General features: G+C 45.2%; 1 protein-coding gene across 21 annotated transcripts in view; it reads right to left on the bottom strand.

The window, feature by feature from the left end:
- Positions 1-17,667, bottom strand: part of LOC119374220 (MAP/microtubule affinity-regulating kinase 3) — a 209,561-nt gene that overhangs the window by 77,122 nt on the left and 114,772 nt on the right. For 16 of the 21 annotated variants that reach the window (XM_049420462.1, XM_049420461.1, XM_049420467.1 and 13 more), the window contains 5 exons: positions 17,224-17,354; positions 16,906-17,125; positions 15,731-16,058; positions 11,071-11,214; positions 1,666-1,917 (listed from right to left, as the gene is read on the bottom strand). In XM_049420462.1, coding sequence (XP_049276419.1) covers positions 1,666-1,917; positions 11,071-11,214; positions 15,731-16,058; positions 16,906-17,125; positions 17,224-17,354 — 1,075 coding nt within the window. Of the gene's footprint in view, positions 1-1,665; positions 1,918-8,050; positions 8,135-11,070; positions 11,215-15,730; positions 16,059-16,905; positions 17,126-17,223; positions 17,355-17,667 lie in introns of all 21 variants that reach the window. The other 5 variants (XM_049420471.1, XM_049420457.1, XM_049420458.1 and 2 more) reach the window with 4 other exon arrangements.

Here is a 17,667-nt window from a genome sequence, read left to right as displayed (position 1 = left end):
CTGTATACTAATGCATATTAAAGCCCATGTGTCACATTTGCTTTTCATGTAGGTGACGCTTTATTTATGACAGCCCCATTACTCAATTTATTGACGTCTTCACTAACTACATGACATGGGTATTTTGTACTTTATGCATGATGTACCACATGTAGAGGGCCCAAACCCAGTCAAGCCTTAAGACAAGATTTTTCCTCTGTACTCCCAAACATCCTGCGTACATTTGGCTAAAGTGATTTGCCTGGATCTGATTCCAAGGGGACATGTTTAAAAACAAACTACAATGCAGGCAAGCAAGAACCCTCTGCAAGTGGAGTTATGTGTTCCTTCCAAAACTGAAAGGTGATTTACACAACTCAATTAGACTCTCTTGCCAAGCTGAACCAAAAGCAGGCAATGCTGCCTTTAATTACGTGCTTTCACACTGCACCAGAAACCACACGCCACACAAGTGCAAGGAACACCATATAAATCACACTTTGTTAGTACACAAAAGCTCCTTTGAAGTTACAAGTCCAAAGTGTGCTCAGATTTTACGTAAGCAGGTACATTAGCTTTCACAAGAAGTGCAGTAAGTGGATTTTTACACAAAATGAACAGCTGTTAGCATTTGAACAAGCAAACAAAAAGCTGTTTAATTTTCTAAGCATAAGTATTGTATAGCTTCACCTCTGCACAGATGCAGGGTTCCAGCATGATTGATTGATGAGATGATAGCAAGGGGAACTACAGCATTAAAGAGTGAATTCACAGTGCAAATGCTAACTGTGGAGCATATACATATGTCTAATCTTTGGCAACAGAAAGTGCTGGTGGAGTATCACCAAAAGTGCACTCTTTTTCGCATTCTGTGGGCTCAGGCACTGCTGGAAACTGCTTATTTCACATTTTTTATAAGTGCGCTTACCAAAGGCAAATGGCGTGCCGTCAGCTTAGCTGCAAAGTGGCAAAGAAACTGGAACACTGTTGCACTATGCTCAAACGAGTTGGCAGTGATCATGCCGGCCCTCCACAGCCAGCATGATGGCTCACACATAGTGCTTATAAGGTGGCCAAGCGCAAATCTGAAGGATACTCCGACTGCAAATGTCAAGCAAAATCTTTCTACTGATATAAACATCCAGGAATCGAGTCTGAGGAATTTTGAAACAAACACTGTAGCACAAACAAGGCTTTGTGTGCCTTGTTACCACGAATACCACAGTTGGTATAAGCTCCATCCCCGGAACTGCAGCGTGCTTGCCATTCATCTTGCAAGAATGGTCGTGCTAGGTGGCTTCCCGATTCTAACTGTTAGTACTTTTTCAGTGCTGGTATAAATATTACGCATACTAAGAATTAAATGTTTGTCATCCCTACTTATAATATTATGTTTGGCAGAGCTGTGATGTCGGAATACTTGCTGAAGTTTGCCAGGAAGTTTTCGACTGAAAACAAGCAACAAAAAAGTATCTTCATGGGGAAAATCACCCAGCTGAATTAAGCGAAAGGTACCTTATGTCATGGAAATGAGCAAATCAGATTGGATAGGGAATCTATGTAAATTTTCTCCGATGTAATGGAGACCCCACATTGCTCAGGATGCCACACCAACAAGCCCACATTGGCACACTCGTTGCCAAACTCATCAGAGGAGAGAGAGGAAAAAAAGAGAGATGCGCGCACCTCTTGCTGAACTTGGAGGAGAGCTTGCTGAAAAAGGACTGCCTGCCCGAGACGCTGGACGTGTCCTGCGACTGCTGGGGCAGGCCCGAGCCTCCCGAGCCCGGTCCGTTGTAGGTGCGGCGTGTCTGGCCGCTGTGAAAGGTGCTGCGGTTCACAGTCCCCCTAGGGAAGGGCCGGTTCGTGTGCGACGGCAGCGGGGACGCCGCCAGGCTGCCCTGCACGGCCCCGCCTCCACTCTTGGCCCCTCCCGCACTGCTCAGGGGGGAGAGGGGGTAAGTGAAAAAAAGTAAAGAAGGAGTTCGGGGGTAACAGAGACCCCAGTGAGATGACACAAGTCACACAAAATCCAACCGAAGCATGAAAAACCATCGCACAAGAGCACATGTTTGTCAGCTTCTGCCACAAAAGATATTAGATAAAGTTGACCATTCACAAATACTATTATAAAAGCAGAGAAGAACAAGTACCTAATGACTACCAAAATAAAAATTTGAGCTAAGTGGCCTATTGCAACAGGTAAAGAATTCGTGAACACGGGGTGTTGCTGGAGCCAACATTTCGACAAGCACACTTTTCTTCAAGGCTGAAACTGGTATAAACAGTTTTGACAAGACCGCTTGTCGAAATGTCGCCTCCAGCGACACCCCGCGTTCATGAATTCTTCATCTTTTGAAGCTTCCATCCTCCCCTGAACTTCTGTCTTGTTTGCATCAGGCGAGTCTTAACCCTTTAAACAAGGGACAATCAAAGAAACAAGGCACAAAGAGTGTTCCACGCGTGCATTTCTATGGTCATCCTCTAAAGCACTGCTATTCGTGTCATAAAACACCTAATTTTAGCTCACATCTCTATGTTCTGAAAGTACATCTCTAGTGTTGTGTAATTCTGCAACTACCTGCCACCTGATTCATTGAAGATTGCAACTTGTAGCTTTTGTCATTTGCCACTCACTGCCCTGTGCATCTAGTTTCTATGGCTGTCCCACGTCTGAAGCCTAGTGATTTTGCTGCAAGCCCTTAACACAGTCTTCAGTGAAGACTCATTTGCAACTGGTTCAATGGACTGCATGAATCAGGCTCAATAAAGGCTGACCTAACTGTTGCTGCATATAAGCAACACTATCAACATGATCAAAGGTTCACTGTCGGTTTTCTGCTTGTGGTTGTAACTAGGTGAAGTTCCTCGTATCTCTGGATATATTTTATTTGCTCACACATAGCACGATTTTCATGAAATAACCTAACGTTATCAATATGCAAATACTGGCACAAGTCACCTTTAACTGACATTGGTGAGAAATAAACAACATGGTCCTTACTCAAGCAATGTTGCTTTGTATACAAAACAATCCTGCATGCGAGGTTTTAGTCAGTTGGTTAGCAATCGTGCAGACACAATTGAAAAAGAAAAAAAAAATACCAGCAGAGCTTCATAGCTGATACACTAGGCACGTTTTGTGGAAGACACTACAGGTAATGCGAATAGTAGCAAGTTGCTCGAAACGTTCACGCAATTGAACATGAATGAGCATTCCTAATCCAAAGCTACAATGCTGTGGAGTTTGAAAAAAATTCAAGGGCTCTGTAGTAAGAGAACCTGTTCCTTACTCTAAAAGCTGCACAGAAAGAAACCTTACAAATCTAAAAAAAAAAAAGATCCTGTCAGGAAAGGAGAATTTTAAAAAAATTTTTATGGGTGGAAAAGTAGTTTTTTAACATCGAACAAACATTCTTGTTAAAGTGACACTAAAGAGAAGCACAATATCTGTTGAAGCTGACAAAGTACAAACTTTAAAAACTCTGTCTATACCCCAGTAACTGGTAGATTACAAAAGGATATGGTACCCAAGGTAGCATTCTTTAAATTCCATGCCGGAACATCACTGGCACATTGTTGTTACATCACAAGTTTCAAAGCTCTGTTTTCCCTGCATTTGTGATCTGGTGTAGTAAAAATTCTTGCAACTTGGCAAAATTCAGTGTTTTGTTCCCTTAAAATATAACGTAGTCTGTTGTCACGAATAAAAAGTTAACTACACCTGAGCATAAAAGCATGTGACATCATGTCAAGCTTGCACGGAAGCTTCAAAGCAGTGTTGCCGCAAGTCTCACTTTGATGCATTTCTTTCTGTGTATTTGTAAATATAGCTCAACTTGCATTAACCTTTAAAGTCCCTTTAATATAATCAAACAATTACCCGCAACAAAACCCAAACAAGAAAATACTAACACTGCAAAGCAATGTATGAAACACTAGGATGAAATAAGGAAGAAAATTGCACAGATCAGTTGGTTGCAGCTTCCAAATGTGCTGCTATGACATGCACAGAAATCCCCAAACAGAACCCAGAGTTCCAGAATAATAATTTATGGGGTTTTATGTGCCAATAACTATATGATATGATTAGGGGCCTGCCAAATTGGGGAGACTTCGGATTAGTTCCAAACAGCCGGACTTTTTTACACTGCACCTCAATCTAAGTACACGTGTGTTATTTCATTTCACCCCCATTGAAATGTGGCTGCAGTGGCCGGTTACCGAACCCACGACCTCGAGCTTAGCAGTGCAACACCTCAGTACTAAGCTACCAGAGTTCCAGAGTTTCTGAAGTTAACCCGGCTAGGCCCATTTCAATTCCCAAGGTTACTGTCAGATTTGAACAGATCCCTGACCTGATGAATAGCGACACAATAAGATTTCAATGGAGCAAAGTAACAGATGTATGCTGTGATGGCAGCCAGATGCGTCTACGTGCAGCGTCGACAGTATCGGTGACATCGCCCTACGCCATTCCGATCAACAGTACCATGCTCAAAATTGTGCTTCACGGGCATTTCCCTCGTAAATAAGCATAAAAATTCTTTTATAGTGATTGCATTGCTGCTGATATGTTTACATGAGCAGATTAGTGTAGTGCTAATCTGTACACATTAGAAGTTATTAAGCTAAAAGTTGTATGTTGCTTTGGTTGAACACATCACAGGAAGTCACTACTAGTTACTATTGCTTGGATCTGGACCTTCATGGAAGCACTTCAGTACATGTGTACATTTCACTCACACTAAAACAATCTACAACCTTGCAGTAAATTACAACCCCTGTTCATGGTATAGCATCACATTTGGAAGCCGAACTCGAGCACAACAAAACAGGGACAAGTTCAAACAAGGCAGGCGTGCTTTGCCTTTCGCACACACAATAAAGGACAGTGACAGGACACTGAGGGATAAAACCGGAGTGCTCCAAGTACAAGCGTGACAGATGACAGGCACAGCACAGTCACCACAAGGTTTTGGCGCACACACAAGTACACGAGACCCACAACAACAACACACCATGCTGCAGGAAAAAACAAAAGCCAGCTACAGGAGGTGGTGCATCTACACGCTTCCACAGCAGCTCAGTTGCTGAGAAAAAAGGAAAAAACAAAAGGCCTCTATAAAGATTTCACGAGATAACAGCACGTTGTAGAGAAGGACAGGTGAAAATTGCTTTATAATAATAAGAGTTTCTTCAGAACCCTGCTTCAGCCAACAACAGTTCTTGAATGCCAGACAAGATGGTTATATTCCCAAGGGGGAAAAAAAAAAGGACAAAGGTAGAATTGTTACTTGAACTTTACCCAGTCTGGCTATTTTAATGTGTGGTACTTTATTCAATAAGAAATTAGAATTGACTTACTACGTGGCATTACCACAAGCAATAATATACTTCCATTACACAGCGTAGTCCCGTTTCACAATAAACTGCATATAGTATTTGCTTCGGTGTTTAACATGCGGGTGTATACCGCCAGAATGAAACTTGCTCTCAAATGTGTATGCAGCCATTCCTATGCTACTAATAAAAACTAATCACCGCCTTTAATTCATACGATTAGTTGGTGCTTGAGTGGACTGAGGACACGGAAATATTCTGCTGTCACCGGAATGTCTCATTATAGAAGTGGCTTGCACACATCACTCTTTGTCGGGACTCAAAAGGAACGCTTACCTCTAAACAAGCTCCAAGCTGTTTCGAACCATTTCTGTACTTCGTCAGTTTTTAATTATCTATGCACAAGCGAAATCACGACTGGCAAACTTTGTGCTCGAGTTTAGCACAGTGAACAACAGCCCAGTCCCCTGTGTCTAGGGCTCTGATAAGACGGATGCTTAAAGGTAGCTTTAGCGCGCTGCTTGACGTAAGCTCCAGTACCCTAATAAGCAGCAGCTCATAAATGTACACCGCGGTAGTGCACAAGCAAGCTAAGCAAAGAAAACAAAGCTGGTCTCGACTGTAATCCCAACAATGGGTAGAGCAGAATGAACCAGTTATCAATACACGTTTCATGTGTTTAGGTAAATGCTGCTGCAATCAAAGAAAAATTTTAGACCACCAGGCCTACAAGCCCGACAAATTTTTGGCAACCATGCACTTTTAGATGTGGCTACTGCATGCTGGTTCATGCTTTCATTGAAACGCGTTTTTGACGAGATGAAAGTTGCTGCCTTTGAAAATCATTATGTCAAGGCATTGCATCAAAACCAGGAATGGTTAAGCGCGCGAGAATTATAATTCGGTGTAGGCCATTGGTCATGTACCCTACGTGCACATCGCTCAACCCAAAACTCATACACGAGGTTGAGTTCAGATTTCTTGACTGCACTCAACCTCTCTTTTCAAGATTGATGTCGAAATTGTGCAATCAGAACTTCGCGAGGTCATCCGCCTCTGCATGCCACGTTTCCCTCTGGAAATAATTATTGTTGAAGCGATCCCGCAATGACAGGTGCAATTTTAGTGCAGTGATTAACATTGCTGGATAGTCAGAGTGATTCACTAGAGCACTCAACTCCAGAGACATGATCCCATGAGATTTTGCATTACTCAGCAATGAATGTGTCGAAGCATACAGTTGGCATGGCGCCCAGTGCTGCGCGAAGAGGGCAACTGTGGCTCAGTACCGACGAAACTGTCAGCCAACCATGGTAAAACACGACGTAGCAATGCATGCAAAATTTTACCATCTTCCCAGCCACATCTCATGTGCAATATTTTGTATTTTGTGTGGTAAATAAATCAACTTCAACTTCAAATCGCACATTGACAGTGTCTCCGAGAGTCATCACTCTAGACCACTGGCCCTGTATGTATCCTACCGCTTCATTAGGACTGCGATTGGAGAAGGGTAGTAGAAGATTGAAGATAGGCTAGACATCAAGGAACATGGGTTATTCATTCACAGCAGAAGCACGGCCGTGCTAAGCATGTTAAGGTTAGTAAGTGCCAAAACAAGAACACAAGCAGTAAGTTTGTCCAGGCTACAAAGGGTCACTGTCAATATTTTGGTCCATTCTGCTCAGCTGCAATCAAGCTAAAAATAAAAGCAGCTGACCGCGAAGCACTGGAAACTTGCCGAAAATAGTACTGTGAAAATTTCAAGATTTATTATATCTCTGACATGCAGCAGAGCCCTTCATACTCCCATATAAGCGCTGCGATTCCCTTTTGTTCTTTTAATGAGTCAAACAATGCTTGTCTGCAGTGGAAGTTCATTAAACACCACAAAAACAAGGTACTTGGCTGTAAACCAGAATTTGGTTCGCAGACAAGCACCCTTGTTGCCCTCAATTAAATTCCAATCAGTCTATCTTAAGGTGAACATCTCCATCTCTTCTTCTTTATTTCATATAGAACTTTGTTTTAAATTATTCGCTGCCGTATTTCTATGCTTTTAATTAAATTCAAAACCATAACACAATTATGAGGCATGCCGTAGTGGACGACTCCGCATTTATTTTGACCAGCTGAGGCTCAATGGGCACCTAAATTCAAGTACAGGCTCCCATCAAAATGAGGCCGCTGTGGCCGGGAATCGAACCCGTTAATAGTGCAACACCTGAGTTGTTGAGGTATCACAGTGGGCCGTCTTTCCAAGTGTGGCAGTAATAATAAATGTTGGGGTTTTACGCCCCAAAACCACAATATGATTAGTGCAGGGCTCCGGAAACTTCGACCGCCCAGGGGTTCGTGAACGTGCACCTAGATCTAAGCACATGGGCCTTTAGCATTTCGCCTCCGTGTGCATGTCTCGTTGTTACAGCTGCAATTTTCCTTTCAATAGAAGACCAAAAGTTTGCACTTTCAAGGCCGTCTTAAAAGAGGGCCTAGAGACCTTTACAAGCCCAGACAAAAGCATGCAGTTATGAGATTCAGGCTAGTGCGCATGTTATGCAAGTGGTGTGTGTGTGCATTACAAAAGAAGCTTGCTGTGCCGGTTTGTGCTGCGTAAGAGGCAGTGTGCACGATGAGCAGATGCGTTCTCTCTCTCTCACACACACAGCAAAAACACGGGTCATCACCGCAGCACTAGCAGAGGGAGGAGACACAGTAGCCTGGTTACCTGGGCTTATTCACTGGCAAGCGAATCTTCCAATGGGACAACAACGAACCGGACCTGGTTTTTTGTCTAACCTCCTTCGCTTCTCTAAAACGGAAAAAAATATAATAAAGAGGAAGAAATAAAAGACGAAAGAAAACGAGATTCGATACAGGCAGGGGTACAGTCGAACCTGAATATAACGAATGCAGATAAAGCAAAATATTCTCCACGTGCACTTAAGAAGGGTAGCGCTGGAGGCCAGTTGGTAAGGCATTTAAGACTATAGGAACAGAGCAAAAAAAATGTACAATACTGACGATGAAGCAGATACACTTGTGCCTGTCTTATATTGCCTCGTGGACATTGTGCAAGAAAATCTGAGGTGTGCCAAATATGGGAGGCCAACACTAAGGAAAGTGGGCTAAACATTTAACCTTACACATGGTTCTTGGAGACATGGGAAAACAACTGGAGGCAAAAGGCTTGCATTACTGCTTACTGCACATATTGTTTTCAGTAAACCGATTCCTTGCTTGCTTTTCATTGCTAGAGACAGGAGACACATATAATAAAACAAATTGCAAAAACTGTTAAGTTTGTTATAGTTTGAGTTTAATGAATTACTCGATATGCAAAACCACACTAAGCACGTAAGCTTGTTCATCATAATCAGGCTCGACTGTACGTGGCCAAGGGAAGCAGAGGGCATGAGAGGGCTTCCTGCACTGGCAGATAACTACTACAAGCACCGCCACCAGCACGGTTAGAAAATAGGCACCACAACACAAGACCCGAACGACAGCAATGCCAGCACGGTAGTCAAGCAGTTCTGAAACTGGGCCTAAATTTGAGCACAAATTTAAGGTTTCCAAAGCCGCCCAACATCTGTATACAACCTTCGTCCCAGTATAGATAAGATACAATGTGAAGATTGTGGAGACAACCACAAGCACATACACATGCTTACCTGCAATTTCTTAGCACTGACATAATCCCACCCACGTCTCCAAGCAAAAAACTATCACTTACACATACCATATGTCCCCACAACCTCACAAAGAAACGGCAACTAGCACAAAATAAATAAATAAAAATGTCATTGCAGAATTATATATTTTTTGGAAAACAGTGTTGTGATTAATCCACGTTACCTTTACTTCTCATCTTGGCAATTTCTTGTTTGATGTACACATTGCAGTCACTGCCATTACAAGTTCTAACACCTTTATCAGAAACGTTTCGTGTATTGCAACACACCTAGACCTTAGCACTCACTAAGCACTGGGTGGCATATGTAGGTGATACCCACAAATTTTTGTTTGAAATGAAAGTGAACTTATAAAAAGAAACGTGAGAAGAGGGAACAGATAGACTAGCACAAAACAAATCACACCATAAGAAGCACGAATTGCCACGCTTTCTTGATCTGGCAGATTTCACTAAAATGCAGCAGTGAACGCGAACACTTCTGTCAGGTTTAGTGTTACTTGTAGGTTGTCACATCGAAAGGTAGACTTGCTTCTGAATGCACTCACCAAGAAAATTTAACTGACCTTGCCGCGTTGAAAAGTGTGGTCTTCAATAGCAACACTTCAAAATCCTAATACCTAGCACTCAATGCCTCGACATGCTCCGATTTCAAAACACACTCGATCTGGAGCGTTACCTGTGTGTAATTCTTTGAAAATTAAATGTACGCTTGTTTCTCCGCTCGCTGATGACTCATTACAGCCTTGTATCGGCTCTCTATAAATGACCAAGTTAATGAAGCGACATGAATGCTCAAGCTAAGTATCAATCTTAACAAGAACTCAAGTCTTCTTTGCAAATACTGCTCATAATAACAAATAATACTGTGTATACTAATCAACCATTTATATTGCCCTTGTACACCTGTCACACAAGGCTCTCTCAATTACGGCTGAAACTGATCGAGACAATCTTTCTACGGCTTTTGTAAAAGAGCAAAGTACAAGTGCCTGCACGACAATGGCATCGAATGCATTGCAGCAATGGGGCGATCACCCAACGTGTCAGTAAGCTTGCCCGTGTGACTTGAGCATCACAGATAGACACGAGGGCACACAGGGAAGACTACGAATGTACCACAAGACACACTGCTCTGCTTGGAATACCTCAGAAGGCGAGAGTGTTAAAAAAAAAAGTGCAAATGGGAAGATGAGGGACAACCACAGACGGGCACAGAAAGCATAAGCAGCCAGCTAGAAGCAGCATGCAAGCAGCCACATGCATGACAACATCGAGGGTGGTGACAAACGGCAAAGAGAGGCATCTCCCCCTTCGTCCCCGTGCACAGAAGGCAACGAAAGATGGGGAAACCACACCACGGAGAGCTTCCACACGTGGCAACAATGCAGCAACAGTGCCAAGAGCCTTGGACCAACTTCAGCCACAACGTAGACACGTCAGCTTCTTTGGCTATGTGGGCTACCAATTTCCAAGCAGCCACATTCTCTTTCTTTTGTAGTTTTTTGAGGCTTTTTTATAAAGCACTCACTATAATGAGTGTCCCACTTTTTTCGTTCAGTTTGGTCACTACAATAATTTCCCAACTATCAACTTCTCACCTACTGCTCCATTCAAAGTTCCCCGTTTGCTGTTTGCGAGACGTCTGTACCTTGGGGACTGCCACACAAGAATGCTGAATGTATATGTCTTTCAAGACCTGTGTGACATCGAGCCTCTTGCTTGCAACACTGGTCAGAAAGATCCCCAAAGATAGCTGCACACTGTTGACTGTGATGTGCTCTTAATGTCTTCTGTGAGCCATGGGCTCGTGTCCATTTCATTTCCCACTTATCTGCCATTCTGGTACTTTCTGAAGGCGCTCTAGTTCGTTATTGAGAGCACTATGGCCTTCCTAATGGCTTTTCGCTCAGCTGGAGTGTTGCCACGCGTGAACGGAGATGACGCCGGGGGCACGCTGGGTGGGGGCAACACCGGGGGTGGTGACGAATGGGCTTGTACACTCGAGTGATGTGCGGTGCGCGCCACAACACACGGCGGTGTCGGTGGTATACCTGGGCGGCCTGAGCGGGTCGGAGGGGCAGAGAGGCACCAGGTCGGAGGAGCGGCCGGTGCACGACACCGAGGCCGACTTGGTGTGACCTCGGGCTCGCATCGGCGTCGCCCCGCCCCCAACCTCCTCCAGCAGCGAGCTGTTGCTGTGGTGTGGCCGCACGTGCCACAGTCGGTGGCGGGGAGGGGTGGGCAGCAAACATCAGACACATTGTTCGCCTTTGGCTGTCTAATGCACCCCTTCCTCCCTTCTACACCCAGTATTTGTTTTTCTTCTTTTTCTTATTTCTTAACAGCAGGAGCATGAAACAAACGGCCAGGGGCATACAAAGTCGAGCTAGTTGGTTGGCAATCCGTGCGGCGAACAGTGCAGACGACAATTCTAGAGTCCACAGAACTGACAGCCGGGCTAGTTGGTCTTGATTCATAACGCTGTACTACAATTCAATAAGTTTTGAATTCTAGAGTCGACCGAAAGCAGAGCTAGTTGGTAAGGATTCAACATAAAAGAAGGTAATGCGTGTAAACACAGACACAAGAGAAGCGAAACACAAACGCCGATTATCAACTGAAAGAGCACACTGCGGCGGAAGAAAGAGTGGGCACAAAAGGTTATCTGCACATGTGCAAGCACGGTAGCGCCACCTGCCTTACCTGTGCATGCACAGATAAGTTTCTGGGTCTACTTTCTCTTCTGCCGCGGTGCACACCATCAGCTGATAATCGGTGTTTGAGTCAATGTTCTTTTGCATCCATGTTTGCGTGCCTTACCTTCTTGCACAACGAATGCCAGCAAGACCGAGAGGAATGCATATGGTCTCCAGTCATCTGCACTGCTGGCAACACAGGTTGCAAGGTCAGCTATAGCAAGCAACACTCAATGGCAAGGCGGCTAGTGTCCATATCGCAGACAAAAACATCACACGTGGTGAGGCAGAACAGACTGAGCAAGCAACCACTCGCAAAGACTCTTGAGCTGGCCCTGTTTGGACTACATTTCCACGTCAAAACTCTATGAAAGCTATCCCACTGCACTGTACGCTAACTGGCCAAGGAAGGGAAGTGAATCATCAAGTTTGCTTCTGACAAGCATTCCCTCAAGAGCAAAGGCAGACTCTGCTTTTTCGGCTAAGAGTGAAAAGTGAGCGCAATCCTACACAACTTTCCTGGTGAAAGGTACAAAGATTAATTCTATCCATGATTACCGTGCTGGTTAACACATAGCAGGAACCAGTAGTATTATGCTCCCAATCACAATTTACTAACAATTATGTTTCATCACTGAAGACCCCACACAAAGCTATACTTGGCTGCACGGTGTGCTAGTTTTTGCATATTTTTTTTTTCTCATGGTCTCTGGGAAAACCCACTGACACACACTAGTGCCACGTGCCATTTCACACAAGTCAAAGAAAGGCCATTTCTTTGTTTCTATCATTAATTACTACTGCATGTTTTTCAGTCCTTCCCTTATGACAAGTTGCAGCTTCCGATTACCTCTACATAACAATGCTTGCCTCAAAATATGTTATGCCTCCCCTTTAGACAGACAGCAAGGCAGTGATCATGATAGATGAACCTTTTGAGGATTGAACAAACAGCTCAATGAAGTACTGTTCTGTAGAAAACATAATTCATACCACTATTGTTTCTAGCTTTACTTGTGTGTGTCGGAAAACACCAATGAAGACCTATCATAAAACCATTCTTGCATGAGGTCAGTTTTACAGTGACCACTAATGAGCACACAACATGAACGTGGTTTTCTGGCAATGACGACGAGCAACAGCGATGTGCTATTCGTTTAGACACTGCAGAGGGCAACCAACCACAGCCACTTTATTGCATTGCCAGCTATTGGCAAGTTGGAAAATTTAGCTTGATGCACAAAACAAACGCGGCAGAAACGGGATCACTCTTCACTTCGTCCCATCTTATGGTGCAGACAATATTGGTGTTCTATAACACAATTTGTTTTGACGCTACTAGCCCTGAGGCACTACCGAGAGCCAGAAAAGTGCTTTGATTTTTCACATACCAATGCCACAGCATTTCACGCTGCAAACAATAAGCACATTTTTACTGCCAATGGCGACAAATTAAAACTAGTTTCAGTATACTCCGATTAAAATGCCGACCTTGAAGCATGTGGATAATTTATTTATGGCCGTACAAATATGTGTATTTAGAAAACAGTGGAAATTTGTTGCTATTGTTTTTTCACGACATTGCATCCACGTAGTTGAACCCCACCGTGATGCGATAGGGTTTGCCTTTCTAACTGCTCGTCGCTGTTGCTTGAATATCACGTGAATGTGGTTGCCACAAACACCAATAAAGCTTAATAATAATTTTTATGGTTTCGCATCCCAAAACCACAATATGATTACGAGGGCCAGCTAGTGGAGAGCTCCGGCAATTTTGACTACCTGTAGTTCTTTAGCGTGCACCTAAATCCAAGTGCGCAAACCTAAAGCATTTTGTCTCCATTGAAATGCGGCTACGGCGGCCAGGATTCGATCCTGCAACCTTTGGGTCAGTACAAAAGCCTGTATACCTGACAGTGGTGTCACCAGACTGCTCGCGCCTGACCAGTAGGTCAGCAGTAGGTAAAATCTTTCATTGGATTGGGTTAACGTGGTCACCAATAGCCAAAAAGACAACATATTGCTTCGTAAAGCTACAAAGATGCACAAACTGAACTGACTGTCCCGATATCAGCTCGTAATGTCTGTTTCCATAAGCCCCCATGTGGGATAGTGACCTAACAAGTCTTACAAAATGTACAACACTTCAAGAAAACAATTCAGCAGTTAATATAACCCCGCAATGCACACTTTCTTTTCAGCCCTTTTTTTTTTGACGAGATGATGCTTGTGAAATTGCGGAAAACTTCCACTTGTTGCAAGGTTGAAATGCATTTGTATAATATCCTTCAAATGTCAATGCAGCAGTGATAATCTGGTATTCGTTAAGACAAACTACTTTATGTAAGAGCTGCTCAATAGCAAAGGAATCCAAAACTGCTACAATTAAGCAATGCTCAAGCAAAACAAGGCTTGTTTGCAAAATTGTGCCATGCACAAAAATAATGCACTGCAAACCAGGCAAGTGAAACAGCTGGAACAAACGGCGCAGCTAATTAAGAGCAAACACAAGACGTATGATCGACTGATGAGTGTGTGCCAACAGGGCTCAAGCTCAAACTTGATGTTATGTATGCAATGTTAGTAGCATTAATATGCAGGTTTGTTAAATGAGTCTGGGCATTCCAAGACACAGACATGCTCACCTGAAGAGTGCACCGCCAAACTACGGCTGCACGAAGGTTTTTTTATACAGTCCCAACATTACAGCTCACTTGGCTTCCCTCTGTGCTTCTAGTGCGGCCATCATGTACCCGAGAAATATGGCAAGCAATAAATAACTAAGCTAAGAGCTTACCTGCATTACAGACTGCGCGAAATATTTAGTCCTAACCAGAATTGCGACCTTTGTTACTGCTTCCACAATTCCTTACCGCTGCTACTAGCCAATAAGAGATGACTACACCTTTTAACTAACGTTCCTTACAGTAAAAAAAAAAATGTTATCATTCATGGCTTTCTTATTCCGTAATGTCACTAGACCGGGATTCTTTTACTGGCTGCCTGTATGATGTGTTTATCGCATAGCATACCCCTTTACTTTTTCTTGCACACAAGCACAGAGCTACCAGTTCATTCACACACATTCGACAACAGCAGGCCAAGTTGGCGTTGTAAGTCAATAATACCACGTGCATCAGCTGCTTCTGATGAGGGCCTACACTAACAAGGCCCTGCTCCAAGAGTTCCCGTGGAACTGAGTTCATAGATATGGGGTCAAGTCGGATGCTCAACCAGTCCCACAATAGAAAACCTGCATGAGGTGTTGCAGTTGCACCGATTTCCACAGCAACACTGATAGGGGAAGCTGCATTTAGGCGAGTCGCAACATTTCCCTGTGCTACCACTACTTCAAAAACTTGCAAGCACAACAGGGCGTAACCTACTCTTATCTACTGTATTTCATTTAGAAATTTGCCTTAACTTGAAGCCATGACTTGACTTCGACGACTGACATTGTCATAACTCTTGCAAATGAGTTCTGCAGTACCCTGCAAGGTGTCAAAAGCCTTATGAAAGGAATGACTGACAATTACCTATTTGTAGCACAAAGCCACAAGGAAATCCATACGGATTTCTCAGAGAGGAGAGCTTCTATAGTCGGATACAACTTTAGAAGTCCGCGGCATTTCCTCCTCAAAGGCGGATGCACACAAGCCAGCACCAACGGGAGCGCTCTCCGGACTAACTTCATGAGCCGGACGGCCGGTGACCCCGCCTTTAGAGAGCATCGCCGAGTGCTAAGCGGGACTATTTCTTTAGTCACGAAGGTGATCAGCTACCGCGCTTCAGCAGTCTGGGCGAGGCCTCTCTGGACTGTGACTTACATGCTCAAGAGTAATGCAATAGGCACCTCGGGGATGTTTATGTTGGCTGTTACTCTATCCGAACACAACAAGTCGGGGCTTGAAGTTGAGGTACATTTCTGACTGCAGGGATGACTCAACTCTACCACAGAACATCAATGATGCCGTGCATACACAAGGGAAAAATGCGCGATCCGTTCTCGGCTCACCTGGCCGGTGCGTCTATGGTGGCGGGACTGCCAGCCTTGGCCTCGGCGTAGTTGTAGGTGTTGCGCCGGGGAATGCCGCTCAGGTTGGCCTTGATGTAGTTGGGCGCCGAGTTGGGGGCCTTGCGCACGGCTACCGCCGCCGCTGCCTTGGAGGGACTGCTCGTCGCGTTGGTGGCCGAGGAGGCCAGCGGCGTCGTGGTGCCACCCGAGCCGGCCTTCTTGAGAGCCGTCTTGGGGGCCGCCCGGGGAGAACCGGGGCTCTCCCGGGGCACATCCACCGTGTTCTGCCGCTTGTAGGCCGCTCCCCCTCCTGCGGCCGCCGGGGTGCCTGCGCCCAGGGCGCAGAGCACGGGCCGTCAAGAGACCGCCAGAGTCCAAGCACTGAACGCCAACTGTTTAGTGGTCCCATGCCAACCAATTTGGTTGTCCTTCTAAGCGACTACAGCTTCAAACTGCCAAGAATTAGGCTGAAGCGCACTTTGCCTATTTTACTGGTAGGCACCCAGCGGCAGATTTCTCTGCCTTCCACAAACAGTGGTGAGCTTAGGAATGGCCAGATGACTTCCAACAACCTCACTGGACCATATTTCGAGATTGTACACCCAAATCCTCGAGCGACAGGTCGGTGTACTCCCCCTTCCCATTCGAAATAACCGGTGGGTTTCCGGTCGGCCCTGGGAATCGATCCTGGGACCTACTGCAGGGGAAGAAGACGCTCAACCATGAACATTAACTGTTTGTAGCTTGGTTTGCCTTAAACTGAGTGTAGTGGTTTAGGCAAGTTTGGTCATCTTGACTACACACGAGCTGTAATCAGGTAATCAAAAGATTACTGAAGTGTAACAGATATCTAAAGAATAGACTCAAGCCTCACAGGGAGTCTGCTGCACGGTGACAACCTCAGAAGTCAGTAGAAGTTCCACCCACAAAACTACCTCCTGCGTGTTCACTGCAGCTCCGTGCTCTGACGCAGTTTTTCAGAGACTAACAGAGAAGTTTGCCTCTACCAAGACTTTGTGGCAATGGGCAATTTGGCTGACCCATCAAAACAAGTACTATAGGTACAATTCGTAAGTTGTCACCAAGTAAAACGATAGCAGCAGCAGCTCTTCTACTGGCACAGAAAAGGTGCACTACACTCTCGGTGGTTGACAGCGAGGCAGAGAGCCACCAACCGGCGCTGGGGGTTGCCGCCTGTGTGGTAGCCCCCGATTCGGTGGCGCCGTGGCTGAGCCTGCGGTGCGGCTTGTTGGCCGTGGCCGAGGCACTGCGCTGCACCTTGACGTGGGAAGGGGACTGGTTGGGCGCCGATGGCACGGCCGCCGCTTCCACGCCGCTGGGCCTCAATGTCCGAAGGGATAAGCTGGAACTAGACCTCGAATCACAGCTCTCATTCTGCAAAGAACGAGGACAACATAGAGCAACACTCGTGCTGAAGCACTGCACTTCGATGCGGGACAAAAAGAACGAGGGGTGAGGGAGAGATTTGTTACCTCAGTGGTCCGCTTTCCTAGCAACAGGTAGTTGGCCATAATGTCGTCATATTTCCTGTTGCGTAGGGAATCCTCTATCTCATCCCGGCTGTATCCCATCGACATCAGGATCTCTGCGCGGGAAGACAGAGCTGCCGTTGCCCATGGGGGCATTCGAGGAGGAGGGAGAGGTGATGGCAGCAGCAGCAGCAGGACAGGAGGAGACAAGGAAGAGAGTGAGGGGGAAGTCACAGGTTAGTACAGCCGCAGTTCCACAACGAACGAGGGGCAGGAGTGGGGAGAGTGAGGCAAAGGGGACACACGCACAGGCACACACAAAAACTGGGGGCAAAAGGGACGACAGTTAACTCGGTAAGAACAAATGCCAGAGAAGGGAATGGGAATCATGCCACTCAGGCACTTGTATAAGTTGTAAAAACTACAGGCAGCAAAACTTAAATACAC

The sequence above is a fragment of the Rhipicephalus sanguineus genome, chromosome 11 (assembly GCF_013339695.2).
Source record: "Rhipicephalus sanguineus isolate Rsan-2018 chromosome 11, BIME_Rsan_1.4, whole genome shotgun sequence".
NCBI classification, from domain to species: Eukaryota; Metazoa; Arthropoda; class Arachnida; order Ixodida; family Ixodidae; genus Rhipicephalus; species Rhipicephalus sanguineus.
The sequence above is the reverse complement of the archived record's forward strand: the minus strand, read 5'-3'. Positions and strand labels throughout refer to the sequence as shown.